The sequence below is a fragment of the Gossypium hirsutum genome, chromosome A13 (assembly GCF_007990345.1).
Source record: "Gossypium hirsutum isolate 1008001.06 chromosome A13, Gossypium_hirsutum_v2.1, whole genome shotgun sequence".
NCBI lineage: Eukaryota > Viridiplantae > Streptophyta > Magnoliopsida > Malvales > Malvaceae > Gossypium > Gossypium hirsutum.
Window position 1 is genome coordinate 36,557,964 of NC_053436.1, and position 16,725 is coordinate 36,574,688.

The 16,725-nt window shown below is 32.9% G+C and overlaps 2 protein-coding genes across 2 annotated transcripts; one reads left to right on the plus strand and one right to left on the minus strand.

The window, feature by feature from the left end:
• Nucleotides 1-254: 254 nt before the first annotated feature.
• LOC107920295 (non-specific phospholipase C3) lies at nt 255-6,638 on the minus strand. The gene is made up of 4 exons (XM_016849924.2): nt 5,754-6,638; nt 1,196-1,602; nt 925-1,095; nt 255-829 (listed from the first exon to the last, which is right to left on the minus strand). The coding sequence occupies exons 1-4, from the start codon at nt 6,383-6,385 to the stop codon at nt 513-515; spliced, it is 1,527 nt and encodes a 508-aa protein (XP_016705413.2). The 5' UTR covers nt 6,386-6,638; the 3' UTR covers nt 255-512.
• Nucleotides 6,639-10,494: 3,856 nt separating this feature from the next.
• Nucleotides 10,495-10,809, plus strand: LOC121212295 (uncharacterized). Its single transcript, XM_041084750.1, has one exon. It carries the CDS (start codon nt 10,495-10,497, stop codon nt 10,807-10,809), a length of 315 nt encoding a protein of 104 aa, XP_040940684.1.
• Nucleotides 10,810-16,725: the final 5,916 nt, after the last annotated feature.

The window sequence follows — 16,725 nt, forward strand, 5'->3', positions numbered from 1 at the left end:
TGTATGTATTGATAATGTTGTTGATTGAGTTTGTGCTATTAGTTAATTAGACACTAATTCAAGATCAATGAAAACACCATAATCAACAATTGTAGTATATTTAGTGTTTTTAATATGATGTATTTACATGTTTAATTTACATTTTACTCACAATTTAATCTTTTTTTTATTTTAGTATTGTAAATATATTTTATGTATTATTAATTAATTTCAAACTATACCTTTAATTATTTATTGTATGTTTCAAAATAACGTTTGCATTTTAATATATAATTTTCATACACATAATTTATAATGACAAGAAGAAGAAGAACAGCCGCAACATGATGCGAAAAAAGAAAGTAAATCAAATTTAAAATGCGGTAACATGACACGATTCTCACAAACTTGTCTCGTCAAGTAGCTACGCATGCTAACTGTTCAAACCCCAAATCTCTTCAAATTGCAAACATATAGGGAAAAAATGGATTGATGGAAGCTTGGCAGATAATTGATGATTATGTTTTTGTAGATCAACGATCACAAACCAAACAGGAGAAAACTTTCTGCATGAAAGTTTTGGAAGCTGTTGTCCTCCTAGTTGATGCATCAGCTGAAACAGTATCTTCAACTTCATTGATTTCCTTAGCTTTCTGGCCGTCATCATAGAATTTTTTGAAGGCATCTTCAACGTACTTGAGACCAGATGAAACTGTCATGTTTTCGACAAGATTGAATGGATCTCCTTTCAATGCTGCTGCTGCTTGCACTAGCTCTTCTTGAAAATCGCTTAGTTTTGCTGTTTCTTTTGCATCACTGTCTCTCATTTTCACTGGCTCTGCCAGTTTTTCTACATTTTTATGCAATAATTATTATTATAGCTTTCAATCACTTTACTGAAAAAAAAAAAAAACAACTGTAGGGTGTTTAGATAGTTGAATTTACCTGGACAGTCTGTTCTTGGGGTGCTTCGATTGACAACAATATCAAAGGAACCAGCCCACGCATCACGCTTTGTTAGAAATTCTTTGAGATTGAAAATCTTCTTAAGTGTTGCTGCAATGGAGGAATGCTCGAACTCTGATGTAGGATCTGGCCCTGATGGCCTATGCAACACTGAATTCAGCATATTCAATGTCAGCCACATTTTTATCCAAACCAATCAGAGTAAGCTGGGTTATAAGCAACATATACATAATCTTGCATCCGGACTTACCTGTTCCAGGCTCAATCCAAGGGGAAACCATAATGGCAGGAACCCTGCAACCAAGACGATCAAACTTGAAGTTATAAGGCTCAGGACCGACAATATCATCGGGGCTAGGGACTCCGGTTGGTGTCGGAACATGGTCATAGAAACCACCATGTTCATCATATATGACCAGGAACAAGATTTCATTCCATTGAGGACTTGATCTGAGCGCTTCATAGATTTCCTTCACAAGCTTCTGGCCCTCTGAGACGTCATGGGAAGGGTGGTCGTCGTTTGCAGCAGCTGTTAAAATGTCAAAATATCTGGGCTCAATCACCACATAATTTGGTAGCTTCCCATCCTTACAGTGACGCTTGAAGCTTAGATCGTATTGATGGAAATTGTCCACATATTTCAAGTGCCTAAGCTTCCTGATATTAGTTAATTAAACCATATTATCAGCATCAATTAAATCATATTAGTACATTTCTTCTATTGGATGATCTTTGTATGAATAATGAGATTTATTTACGTCTCTTTTCTTTCATTTGTAGATAGATTTGGGATTTTTTTTTCTCCAATCCACCGAATCTAAGTGATTTTATTTGTTATTAAGTTATCTTTTTTTAATTTTTTTAATCTGTAAACGTTTGAGATAAAAAAAAATTAATAAAAGTTAGAAATAAAATAAAATAAACATTTTCCTTTAGATATATCCAATAAAAATGTTGAATAATTGAATTGAATCTTAGCTCAATTAGTATGGGCATTGTTGTCAATGCAAAAGGAAGTGAGTTCAAGTGCGTTAAAGCGTATTATCTTTCTATTTATGAGCTGGGGAGAAGCTATGGGTAGTTTAAACATTGTGTCAAAAAGAATGCATATATTATTAGAACATATAATGAGATTGTTCAAAAATAATAATTTATAAATATATTATTTAAAAATAAAAAAATTAAAACTAAAAAATTACCAACACATGGAGTAGAGGGATTTAACAATTATCTAGCAAAGATACCATCATTGATTATATATACTAAATTATGTCAATATATATTTATAAATGATTTATTTAACAATTAAATTATAGGTAAAACGGTAAAATATTTATAATGAGACGCTCATCATTTTCATGTTCAATCATTAGATACTTAGTTTTTTAGTTGATTTATTTAAATATTTTATATAAAAATAGTGATAAAAACACAATTGTATCAATATTCATTACTTTGTTAAAAAAATATTTTTAGACAATTTTTTTATTTAAATTGATGTCGAATTCACCTATGACATCAAATTAATCAGCTGCATTATATAAGTACTAGATTATGGCACACCCATTAAAGGACAGGGGACATGATCTCTTCCCCTCCCCTTAAATGGAAAATTGCTCTTTAAATCTCCCTAAAATCAATAAAATTATAAGTTAATACAAAGTAAAATTATAATTTGTCCTCAAAATTATAATGATATAAATTAATATATTGGTGAAATTACATTTTAGCTCATAAAAATATATAATTTAATTTCAGTCCCAAAATATTTGGTTTTGCCCTTGACACCTCCGAATATTTATAAAAAATTAATATGACAAACAAATGAGGTTTTGATTATTTTACAAAAACAATGAGAATTCAAATATTGTAATATGAGTATTTTTTTAAAAAAAAATTTACAGTAATATTAATTATAGACAAACACTAACTTTAATTTTACTTGACGTGTAATTTATAGATGAATTAGTGAAAGTTTGATTGAAAATACAAAAAATTTCTTCTTTGAACACGTTACGTGTAATGTAGATCTAAAAATTGGCAGCCAGAAGTCAAGGAATCTTATTAGAAAGAAACAAAAATAACTTTACCTAAAACAAACACAAATCATTAAACTAAATGTAAAATATTAAATTTTGAATACGATATGGTTTTGGAGAAAAAAACTTGTATATATCTGAAAGGTCATACTCATACTCTAGGCAATAATAATAAAGAATTCAGCCACCATGTTTTTAATGAAGGGTGTCACGATTTTAATTGGTCCCTGTTTATTGCCTTTCGTTAGCTATTGTTACCTTCACACTAGGAAAAAGGAAAAAAGTATTTTTAATTCATTTATATTTGAAATGGCGTGTATTTTAATCTCTTAATTATTGAAATTGTTTTATGAATAGTTAGTGTTAATTATTTTAGATTAAATAGTTAAAATTTTAAATTTATTAAATGTTTTAAGTTTATATTTAGAATTTAATTTTTGATTTAGATTTTTTTATTTTTTGAATTTAAAAATTAGGCCTACTTATTAATGTCGTCAAATTTTTCTGTTAAATTTAGTTGTATGGTATTCTGAAATTAAAAAAAATACTAACTCGATAATTATGTAATAAAAAATAGCATTATAATATAAACATTGGCATTTTAATGATATTAATAATTCTTTAAATTTACATTGGTATGTTAATTAGAATAAACTATTTAAATTAACTAATGACATTATAAATATTGAAGTACCAAATTATATAAAATATTTAAATATAATGATCAAGTTTTAAAATTTTAATATTATATAAAAAGTAGAATTGAAATTTAATCATTTTATATAACAAAAAAATCAAATATCGAAATTAAAAATTAACCATTACTATATAAAAAAGAAGTCAGTGTCAAAGAAGGAAGGCTTCCTTTTATATATAGTAAAGATATGGTAGTTGGGTATTCAATTTATATCCTAGCATTTTTTTTTAAATATATCATAAGATAAAAATATGAACGAGAGAAAAAGTGTTCACATCTACCGACTACCATAGTTACCTAATTGGGAGCAAAGAAAAAATAAAAACCAACTTGGTTCTGATTTTAACGTGCTTAAATATATAATATTTTCAAATTTATAGGTCGAGGGAAAAATAATTAAGAAAACAAAATTAGCCAAATATATGTAAATAAATCCCAATCAAACATAAGAAATTTTCTTTTTGAAACAATTGATTGGATAAAAAACAATTTGTCAGTCATAGAAATATGGTAGAAAAGGGTTCTTGAAGATGGATTGATGGAACTTGTCAATTTCAAAATTTAATCTTGGAAACAATAAAAATTATGATATAAAAGTTAATAAGTGTGGATAATTCTCTTAAGTAAAAGCATTATATTATAAATACGAAAATTTGAGTTGAATTTTAAATAATATTATTCTCAACTTCTAATTATTAAAAAATCTTTAGTTATAATTTTTTTTTGTAAGTATATAATATAGCAATATGATATTTAATTAATAATAATATTAAAAAGTGAATAGTGTATGATGAGTTGGATTTGGATTGACGAAGAAAAAGAAGAGCAGCAAGTGGTTATTGTGTATAAGCTTTATTGTTTTTTAAAGTGGTTTATTATATTTTTAAATTTTCAATTATATGGGAATGGGACCCTTTCAACATTATTGGATTCTTGTGGTTTTGGTTGTGGTTTTGGATGGGATGAACGCAATAATTAAATTCTAAACAATCTTATTATGCACATAAAGTAATTGACTTTAAATAATAGACCATGGCCAGCCTATCATGATTCAGAAGTTAGATGACTCTAATTTTAATTAAATAAACAATTTACATGTAATTTACAAGAAGGATACCATCAACCTAGTGTAAAAAAAAATTCTATTGAAAAAAATTCAATTAATCTCGTATATTTTGATTTTGGACATTCCTACTACTCTTATAAAAAAGATATTTCTTTAAAATGTGTTAATTTTTTTATTAATCCTTATATTTTTATAAAATTATGAGTTTAATCTCTATATTTTAATTTGATCAATTTTAGTCTCGGTCCTTTTTGAATAGATCAATTTTTATCCTTGTAGTCTTTAAATTTTGAAATTTTAATTTTAATTCAAATAGTAGCAGTTAAATATATTTGATTAAATTTTATTACTAATATTGCATTATAGGTTTAGTAGTAATTTAGTCAATATTCTCTAATTAATCATTTTAAATCTTTATACTTTCGAATTTTGAAAATTTAATCTTGACATAAATGATAATTGTTTATCTATTAACTTGAATTTTAGTGAGTAATATGTAAACATATCAAACTGATATGACATTAAATATATGATAATATGCTTGCTGTATTATATTTTAGAATTAGAACTTAATGAATTTAATAATTATTGTTTGGTGATTATCAAAATTTTAAATTTTAAAATATATAAAAATTAAAAATGACCAAACCAAAATATAGAGATTATTCCCACTACTTTTATAAAAAAATATAGATTAATAGTAAAATTTATTTATTTTGTATTATAGTTAAAGGAGTGAGGATTATATAAATGAAAGGGAAGGGAAAATAATAGAAAACCAAAATCTAACCTCCATCTCAATAATGGAAAACTTTTGTTAGCTGATGTGAACATCAAAAGTTTGAAAAAAGTGTATACGTGCAGAAATTAATTGACATTAAGATTGATATTAAATAAATATAAATTAATATCATCAAAGGAAATAATATTTAAAAAATAAAATTAATACCGTAATTCTATAGAATAAAAATTAAGAATTCCAGAAGAGCTAAGTTAAAATTATTACCTGTAAAAAAGCGTAGATGGAAAAGATTGATAATAAATCCCAAAGCTATATCCATTCTCTTCCAATGATTCAAATATAGTTTTTTGAGGAAATCCTTCGATAAGCTGTTGTGTGTTGTTGCTCATGGCACCATGCGATGTCGCTGAGTGTACGTAAAGCCTGTTAGGCTGCGTCGACGCCGGCAACGACGCAAACCACCGATCACACACTGCGAACTCCGTCACTAGCTGCTTAAACACCGGCACAGCCTCCGGTTTAAACCCATTCATTACGGTCTCCGACAGCCCCGGAGTTGTACGTTCAGCATTTTGTACAAAACCGTTCATTTTTATCCCCGGGTTCGGATCCGGGTTGCTGGTATCCCACGTTTTGCCGGATACCTGTTCGTATATGGCTTGGAAAGAGTGGTCGGGGTCGGGATCAACGTAGCCGGCGGTGTCCTTGAAGGTGATTTGGGTGGAGTTGGGGTCGGAGGTGGAAATGGGGTTGGATTCGGAGCCTGTGACACCGTCGATTTCTGGGTTTATAGTTTTGAACCAGCCTAACATGTGGTCAAAGGAACGGTTCTCTTGAACCAAAACAACCACTGTTTTGACTGGAGATGGAGTTGCAGAGCTTGTTTCAACTGCCATTGTTGATATCTTGGAGCTTTCTTGACAAGCTCTTTGTTTCTGGCAAAATGGGAATTTTTTTTTCTTGTTTTGGCCAGAAGCAAAATGGGATTAGCTTAATGTTTTTGGCGTTGAAAGTTAACCATATTATATATTAATGAATGAGCATGATGTGAATATTTTAAGTAATTTTAAACATAGGTGTTTTTGGCTTCCTAAAAAAAAAACATGTGTTTTTGGCAAAAGTTTTTTAATCATTTCATCTCCTCCCGATATTTTAATACATTGAACATAACAATAAGTTATATACGTGCAGTGAGCATTAACGTTTAGTTATTTTAATAAAATATTTTAATTTTATACGATTAACATAAGTAATCATTATTTATAATATATTAGAAATTTTATCACATGAATATATGTATAGAAATTGAGTACTTAAAACATAAATATGTATTTAAAAATAATATATCATAAATAATGTAACTTTTGACAATCTTTTGGCATAGTGACAAAAGTATTTTATTGTAGGGATAAAAGCTTAAGTTCAACCCTCAAGTGATCCTAAACACTCTCATACTCCACCTCCAATCATAACAATAACAACAACAACAGATGGAATATATACTATATTAAACTTTAAAAAATGACACCAATTTAGATAAACTTATACACTAACTCAACCAATAGTACAAAAAAATCAAAATAAGGATTTGATTGGGTGGTAATTTAAGGTTTTATCAATACAACTGGCACGAGTTTGTATTTCATTAGACTTGTTCATGGGTCGAGTTACTTACCCAGGCTCGAAGGCCCACAAAAATTTGGGAGAGTTTAGGCAAAGATATTATACTCGAAAAATGGGCTTTGACAAACAAATTAGGCTTGTTTAAAATATGGGTTGAACTTGAGCTTGAACATTCAAGGCCCAAGCTCGAGCCGACCCATTTTTAATTTTGTAATATTTTATATTATGTTATTCTTATATATTATGTTATTTTTATATATTATGTATGTAACACACCACACTTGACTCAATCGTCGGATCTCAAATGTAAGATACTACATTCATTGACAAAACAGCTACAATTTCATTTATGTATCCAATAAACAAGTTATTCAAGCCACTAGGTTCCAAAACTTAATTAAAATACATTATTTAATCAAATTCAAGTTATAAGCGAGCTTAAAAAAGCTTTTAAGAAACACCCGTGATAAATGAGGGACTAAAATGTGAGAATTGCAAAATACAATGGTGATGCCACGACAATGAAAGAGGAATGTCGCGAGACTGAGGGCAGAAGCATGACATCTCAATTGCAACAGAGGTGAGTCGCGACCTAGGATTCAAGAGGTTGATGTCATGGTTTTAGTAGGGGAACATCGTGACCATAAATCATTTAAGTCTCAACTACATATGTCCAATCGGTCCCTCAACTAGCTCGTTGAAACCAGAAATGAATTGCATGTTTGAATAGAAATGAACAGAATGAATAGAAAAAAGAGAAATGTGAAACATTTAGGAATGATTATGGTTTTCTCTTAAATGGAGAAATGGAATCATTTGAAAATGAATATAAGTTTTCAAAAATGAAAATAGAAATTTGCAATCTTATATGAATTACTTAAAAAGTGATCGAAAGAATGAGTTTATGTTTTTGGACTATTTTGAAGTCCAAAAATGAAAATAAACCATTCGGTCATAGTGAGCATGTTGAGTTGTGAAATATTGAACATATATTTTTGAAATTTTACTAGGGAAAATTGCCAAAATTTTACCAGGGTAATGTTTTCAAAATTTTGTTGGGGGTAAAATAGAGATAAGAAAATTATTTTATATAAAAATATTTTTACTTTGGGAAATAGAAATACCGAATCGGGTTGGATCACATTATAGAGTATTGGGTCAAAAAGGCCCAAAAAGTACTCATAATTGGACCCGATGTGAAAGAGGCCCAAAACCCTCATGTAACATGAAAGGGACAACAACCCTATTAAGAATACTAGGGTGTGCCGTCCACCTCTCTCCTATATTTTTCTATTTGAAATAAACCACTACAACTCAACAAGGGTTCTACTTTCTCCACCTATATTTAGATGACACTGGTAGAGCTATTTACACAATTTTGAGAGATTGTTACTTTGCCAAAAAATAAAGAAAATTTATTCTCAACTATGAAATATATTTTTCCAGAATAACAATTCTGCTGATTTCTATTAAAGAAGAGAGAATTTTCGTTTTCACCAAAAAAAGAAAAGAAATTTTTTTCTAGTTCTGTGTTTTGATTTAATTGGTTTGATCCCACATTCAAAGCAGTTCGTGGTTTAAGAATAACAAAGAAGATCATTTGGTTGGAAGCCTAAAAACTTCAAGGATCTGCTTTTTCGAAAACACATGTATGATTTTGGTTCAAGGTTTAATGTTATAAATATAACAAACTGAGTCGTTTTTTTAAATTTTAATTTCCCGTTGTGTAAGAAAACCATTTTCAAACCGAATTTTTTCCAACAATTGGTATCAGATCTAGGTTATGTTATATTTATAGTGTAAATCAGGACCGCATCTCTCTCTTCATCTTATTTGATTAATATTTGATATGATGTGACATTCTTGTAATTATTCACATGTTTAGTGGAATGTAGGTGAACAAATGCAAGATTATATATTCGTTATATAACTATTATTTTTTGCCATGATTGTGATTATTAGGAAATAGACCATAGACTATCATCTCCACGTAAGATTATTTTTTATTTTTAGAAATCTTGTAAGTCGAAAATGAACATAGGACATAAATGTAATTTTACCAAAAATGAGTCCATGACGAGGAGAAGATGGAGTAATGGCAGTGGAAGATACAAGAAATGTCTTGTGATGAAAAACAATGTAATTTTTTCTTTTTCATTTACTTTCTAGAAATAAAACCATGGAAACCTTGGTTGACAATTTCTTTATTACCCATATCTTTATATATCTATTTAATAATAATTTTTGATATAATTATGATATATATGTATAAGATGATCTACAGTTGACCTATTAAAAATAAGAAGTGTGGTAATGAGAAAATACGTGTGTTGTATTGTTCCATTCACTTCTTTAGGTTATTCGATTACTATGAGAAATGTGGTAATAAGAAGGTGCATGTCTAGGATTGGATCTGGCAAAAAAGGGCTTGGTTTTTAAGTAGTCAAATACAACTCACGTCCCTTTCGTGGGAACCTACATGGTGCACATTTCACATTCACTTCTTTAGTTTTTCCCTTAAAAGAAAAACTATGGAGAGTCCAAATTGTTTGATTGGCTCTTGTGTATAATTGAATGTGAATATTATAAAATTGCCATAACATGTCATGCATATATGAGATAAGCATATCATAGTTTAGGAAAGAATGTCACATGTACTTGTCATGCATATATTGATAATACATTATTGAAATAAAAAATTATAAAAACCTTGTATGTTTTTTAAATATTGAATGAGAAAAGTTCCGTAAAGAAAACCTACGGCCTCCATCAATGGTCTCTTGTAATGTCATGAAATGGACCTACCCTAAGGTAGACATTTTCATATGGATTTCATTGAGGAGACTTCCTGCAAGTAAGCATAATTTTCTTATGATCATATGATAGTTGGACTGGCCCTTGTGGTAGGTATTATCATACGATACATTAAGAAATTCTATCTTCAAAGAGGACAACTAGTCATGGTATGTTACTCGGTGAGAATGTCCCAAGAGGACTCATTTGTGGTGCATGATGTGATAGGTGTTGAGTTGATAGTTACACACTCAAGATCATCTAGTTAAATAACTCCCCAAGAAGCTATGCTAAAGTTAAAATGATGGCCAAACGTTACACGATTATTAATAGGTGTGAATGCTTAAGGAATTAGGTTAATGTACTAATTTGGTGGAAATTCATGTTCTTATTAGTTGATCATGATCACTCTAAGGTGGCTTGATTCAATAGGTGTTAGCATTTTTGTTGCAATGGCTTACAAATGCTTTCATGGTTTAATGTAAAACATGCATCATCTTAATGCATATTGTAATGTTACAAAACATTTTTCAAACATTTGCTTAATACAAAGATATTGATATATGAATGTTTTATTTTTAGTTCGAAAATGGCACCAACTATCTTATTGAACATACTCACTGAAAACAAATTGAACGAAAATAACTATAAGGAATGGAAAAGGAACCTGATAATTGTTCTGAGCTATGAGAAACTTAAAACAGTTCTTGATACTAAGTGCCCTTCGACCACTCAAGCTGAGGCTAGAAAATGCTGGGAAGAGCGTAATGAGATAGCTCGTTGCTATATGCTGACAAGCATGACCAACACTCTGTATAAGCAATTAGAGAGCTGTAAGACTGCTAAAGTGATTCTAGATAAGCTAGAAGACATGTTTGGAGGCCAAGCTACCTTGGTTCGATAGTCTTTATAACTAGTTTAATGAATGCCCAACAAAAGCTCAGCATTTTGGTCTAAGACCATATGATCACTTTTATGGGCTACTTTACCGACGCTGCGGACAATGAGGTCAATTTGGGCCAGAATATTCAAATTGAGATGGTGTTCAAGAGCTTATCCAAAGATTTTGATGGCTTTTGGGCCGCATATAACCACGACAAAAAACCTAATGCTTACACAACTCATGAAGGACTTACAATCCTATGAGTTGATGTTGAATGATGACTAACCAATCCGAAGACCAGAAGCAAACATAGCTATCACTTTTTTTCAAAAGGGAAAGGAAATTACTGTACCAGCCAGATTTGGGGCCTAGTCAGAATAGTAGTCTTGGGACCACAAATTTAGAGTTGAATAGATTATTTTATTATTATTTTGATGCTATATCATGATTATATGAGTGCATGAAAAATTTGGTAAATTAATTTTAACGTTTGTGAGCCCAATTGTGAAAAAGGACTAAACTGCATAAAGTGCAAAAGTCTTAAATTGATAGCTAAGGGTATTATTTTGTTAGAGAAACAAATTTGGAGGATTTTAAAGGGCAATTAGATCCTATTAGAAGAGCTTAGCCGGCCATGAGGTAAGGAAGGGTATTTGGTCAAAGGGTTAGGTTGGTTGATGTCATAATATGCATTTTAATAATACCCTAAAGCCTAGCATTCACCTTATTCATCTATTTTTCTTCTCTTTGACCAAAAATCAGCCATAGGAGGGCTTGAAAGCTTCAAAAAAATTCCACCCACTTATTCCTCTCTCAAGTAAGTGATGTTAATGGCTTTTCTTGAATATTTTTGCATTTTTGAGACCCTTGAAGCATGAGCTTTCAAATGAGGGGTCTATTTTGCAAAATGATTAAGAGTTTAGGGTTTTTCCATGAATGGATTTGTAATGGTTGCTGAGTTTTTATGGAAGAATGTGAGACTTAGTAGTGTAATAGATAACTTTTATGAAAGGTGTTAGCATGAAAACATCTAAAAGGATTATTTGTAAAATTGTTGATAAATGTGTGAAATAGTGAGAATTTGAAGCTGCTATAAGAGTAATAATGGTTCGGTTAGGCTTGAGTACAAATAAATTTGATAAAAATCGATTTTCAAGCATAGGGGTAAAATGGTCATTTTGTCAAAGTCTAGGGGCAAAATGGTCATTTTACCAAAGATGTGAAATTTTGATTGCCTAATCTTTTCACCTTAACAATATAGGAACCGGGGTGACACTTCTTAGTGTTGAATCATTCCTGACGTTAAGTTCGTTTTCCATTCCCATCCTTCGAATTATTTTCTTGTTATTCCAAATTGAGCCATTTAACCATCATCCATCTTTGCTACTAAATCGAACCTATTACTAAATTCAGCCTACTTTGAAACCTTCCGCTTACCCGTATCTTTTCATTCACTTCTAGTTCTAAAACCCGAAGCACGAATGACTCTCTCGAACGACGATCAGGCAACTAAGTGAAATCGACTCATCATTCCGATTCGGATCACATCATTTGGTATCAGAGCTTGTAAATCGAGAGGCGCCGACGTTCGTAACAAGATCGAAATAGGTTCGTAGTTAAAAAAAATTCAAGTTGTAATTTTCGTTCTCTCTCTTGTAATAGTGATATTGTGAAGTATTAAAAAAAAGACAAAAAAATATATACGAAATTAAAAAAAAAGAAAGTGTGTGATCAAGATCTATTCTTTTGTTTACATTTTTGTTCCGACCTTCAATCTTTCTTTCCAGCAACTTTTACCCCCCCAAAACGCCACACTACATCAAAGACTATTTTTTTTTCTTTTAGCCTACCCGTACACCGTGACATTCTAACCTTTGTAACCATCTTGAAAACGACCCCAAAGCACCAAGACGAGTCAAAAGAAACAAAATACGAGGTTACGAGAGTAAGCTTGAGTGGAAAAAGGCTAGAGTGTGTGAGAATAATTGAGAGTTTGAAAAAAGCCTAAAACGAGTGCAAACACGAGTGGAGTGTTCATCATTATTTCTTTGCGAGTGAACTAATGAGATTTGTGGTGAGGATTTAAAGCTTTTGAAATATAAAATGGAACGAAACATGGAGGAAAGGCAACCCGTTCGAAATGTGCCGGATCTGAACATGCAAGCCCTACTTCAAGAAGTTGAACGGCTGTTTGATCAAAAGTTGGAACCGATACAAGACCGGCTCGATCAAGTGGAGGGAAGAGGCCGACGAGCAAGGACCCTAATAAGTCCACCTAGAGACCGTGGCCAAAGGCATGCCCGAGATTACGAGGATTCTGAACCAAGTGAGGCTGAAAACGAGGCTAGTTCGAATGTTAGTGACCGGCGGAGAGGCCAATGTCCCCGTGGCCAACGAGAGCGAGAAAGGTTCGATGATGACTTGAAGAGTATTAAGCTATCCATTCCCCCGTTCCAAGGCCGTTCAGATCTCGAAGCATACCTGGAGTGGGAGAAAAAGATCGAACTCATCTTTGAGTGCCACAATTACTCGGAGGCAAAGAAAGTTAAGTTGGTTGCCATAGAATTCACTGATTATGCAATGATTTGGTGGGACCAACTTACGACAACCCGAAGGCGAAATGGCGAGCGTCCCATTAACACTTGGGCCGAAATGAAGGCTGTCATGCACCGAAGGTTCATTCCAACACACTACCACTGAGAACTTTACCAAAAACTCCAAAATCTCTCCCAAGGTACGAGGAGTGTTGAGGACTACTGCAAGGAAATGGAAGTTGCTATGATCCGCGCGAATGTGGACGAGGATCGAGAAACGACTATGGCTAGATTTTTTTTCTGGACTTAACCGAGAGATTGCCAATATAGTGGAGCTACAACACTATGTGGAGATAGTTGATATGGTCCACATGGCCATCAAGATAGAAAAGCAACTCAATAAGAAAGGTGTTGCCCGAGGTTATTCAACCACCAACGTATCCCGATAGAACCAAGGCTCTAGCAAAAGTGCTACGCCCAACCAAACGAAAGATCCCATGGTACCTACCAAAGCTACTAAGCCTATGGGTGAAAATAGCAAAGGCAAGGCTGTTGAAGGAGCCCAAAACCGGACGAGGGACATCAAATGTTTCAAATGCCTTGGAAGAGGGCATATAGCAAGTCAATGTCCGAATCAGAGTGCCATGGTGATTCGATCCAATGGTGAAATTGAATCGGAAGAGAAGGAAGACGAAAAGGTTGAGAATGATACCGAAAACCCTTTTGATGCCGAGGAAGAGTTGGAGTATGCGGTTGAAGGCGAGATGCTTGTTATTAAGAGGAGTTTAGGTGCGCAAGGTACCAAAATCGATCCACAAAGAGAGAACCTTTTTCATACCCGTTACTTTGTTCGTGGAAAGGTATGTAGCTTAGTGATTGATGGAGGAAGTTGTACAAATGTTGCGAGTACCCTCCTAGTCGAAAAGCTTGATCTGCCAACAAGCGTTCATCCGAGTCCATATAAGCTACAATGGCTTAATGAAGGAGTTGAGCTAAAGGTAACCAAGCAAGTCCTTGTTCCATTCTCGATTAGGAAGTATGAAGATGAAGTCCTTTGCGACGTGGTGCCCATGCATGCGGGCCATATTCTGCTTGGAAGGCCGTGGCAATTCGACCGAAGAGTGAAGCACGACGGGTTCACAAATCAATACATCTTCAGGCACTATGGACGAAATTATACTTTAGCACCATTAACACCAAAACAAGTTGTGGAGGATCAACACTGGTTGAAACAATCTTTGGAGCGAATGAGAGTGGAAAAAGAAAGGCAAGAAAATGAAAAAGAGAGAAAAGAAATTGAAAGAGAAAAGAAAAAGAGTTGTGATAAAACCAAAGTGAGAGAAAAGGAAATACAAAGAAACATGAGCGAAGAAAAGAAAAGAGTTTTGCTTAACCAAAAATTACATGTTTCTAATTCTTTTCAGGTTGACTCAAGTCATAAGATGTGGCTACGATATATTTTCGAAGAGCGAAGGTTTGTAATGGAAGGCAAAGGTAAAACCAATTTTAGTTTACTTGCTCAAGGTATGGTTTCTAGAATTCCTAACACATTTTCGTCTAATTTGATTGATGAAGAAAACATTAACGATGCAGATATAACTGTTTCGGTTGATGGACACAAGACTTTTGATAAGCATAAAGTTGATAAGTTTGATGAATTCTTGCTGTCCAAATTGCGTAGTTTAAGAGCACAAAAACATGAGATAAATTTTTCTTTTCCATTGTTTGCCTATGATGGACGTATACAGGTTTTGAAATGTCAAATGAATTCCTGTCGAAGTTCTAATACTTCGCAAGTACAATTTGAAATGAACAAGCGAAGTACGGACATTATATTCTCAAAATCCTTGTTCATTAAGTTTTTGAATGAGATATGTTTATTTGATAGTGAATATGGGATATTGATATTATTCTGTTGTGATGGTCTTAAGTGTGAGAAGACTTGCTTCCATGACCGTTTGAAGAAGTTTCTACTTTGTAATGATTCTCAATTGGTTGCAAGTTATGAAACGTTTTTGTAGCAAGGCATGATGCGTCCACTAAACACATCCATCCAAGAACGATCAAGTAGGCATCCCTGTTTCAAAATTCACCGTCAGCTCGACTTGAGGACAAGTCGCTTTGAAGACGGGGGGAATGATGTGAGCACACCCGAGGCATCCTCGAATGCACACCAAGGATCTATTGAGCTGCCAAAAGGTCCCATGACCCGAGCTCGAACCAAGCAACTTCAAGATGCTATATCAGCCTTTGTGATACGCATTTGGGACGATAACCAGCTCTATAACATTGGAGGAGCTAAGAATAACTCCTTGAAGACTCCATGCACCATTTTGCAATCCGACCTCAGCTCCTCTTCAGCTCCCCCATGCGCCATTCAGTTCCCATCAACTCACTTGAGCTCGTTTTAGCTCGTTTTAGCTCGAATTTAGCTCGTTTCAGCTCATTCCTTTTTCATTTCAATAAATTAAGTATTAATCTAGCTTATAACTAAGTTTGTTACAGCTCATGCCGAATTCCCTAGCTCAATTTAGCTCACTGAGTGTTTTTGACTATTTGAGCTAGCTGAATTTATTATAAGTTAACTTATAATTATTGTGTTCAAATTTAGTTAGTGATATTAAGTTATTTAGTTATTATTTTAAATTATAATTATATGAATAGTTGTGTGTTATTTAATTATGTTATTTAATTATGTAGGTTAGCCGAATTTGGAAGTTACATTCATGGCATTTAATGCAAGGTGCATGAATGGGAATGTTCATTGAACGGGAGGATACATGCATGGACCGGTTCAATGTTTGGAGGACATAAATTCATGTACATGGAAGGTTAATGCATATTGAAAGGTGCATCTCCCTTGGACGGCACACATGCATGAATGGGGGTAATCAATGCAAGTGCATGTACGGCTAGGTTCAAGGCCTCTTCCAAGTTCCATGTACAACCGATGCATGTGGGAGGACCCTTGGAGTTTCTTAAGCACCTATTCAGCCAAGAGACACCCTTTGGGAGTTTCATGCATCCCATGGCCAAACCTAGACAATCCCATTGGCTTCCAAAGCTTGCTCATACATGAAGCTGCCTATTCACCTCCCATTCGGCCGAACATGGACAAGGACACCATTGGTCATTTTTCTAGAAGGTTCATGTCTTAATTTAGGTTCATTACTTAATCATTAGGTTCATGAATGGACTATTCGGTTAGCATAAGAAACTAGTATAAATAGTTTGTTGATTTCATTTGTAAAGGACTTTTGCCAAATTTGTTAATGAACATTTGTTCTTGTGAGGTTGTTTCCTCTCATATCTCGTACAAGTTTCGAAAGACTTATCTGGCTTGTGCTAGTGGCGTCAATCGTCTTGTTTGAACTTATCATCAATCTTGGTGTGGCGTTCACCT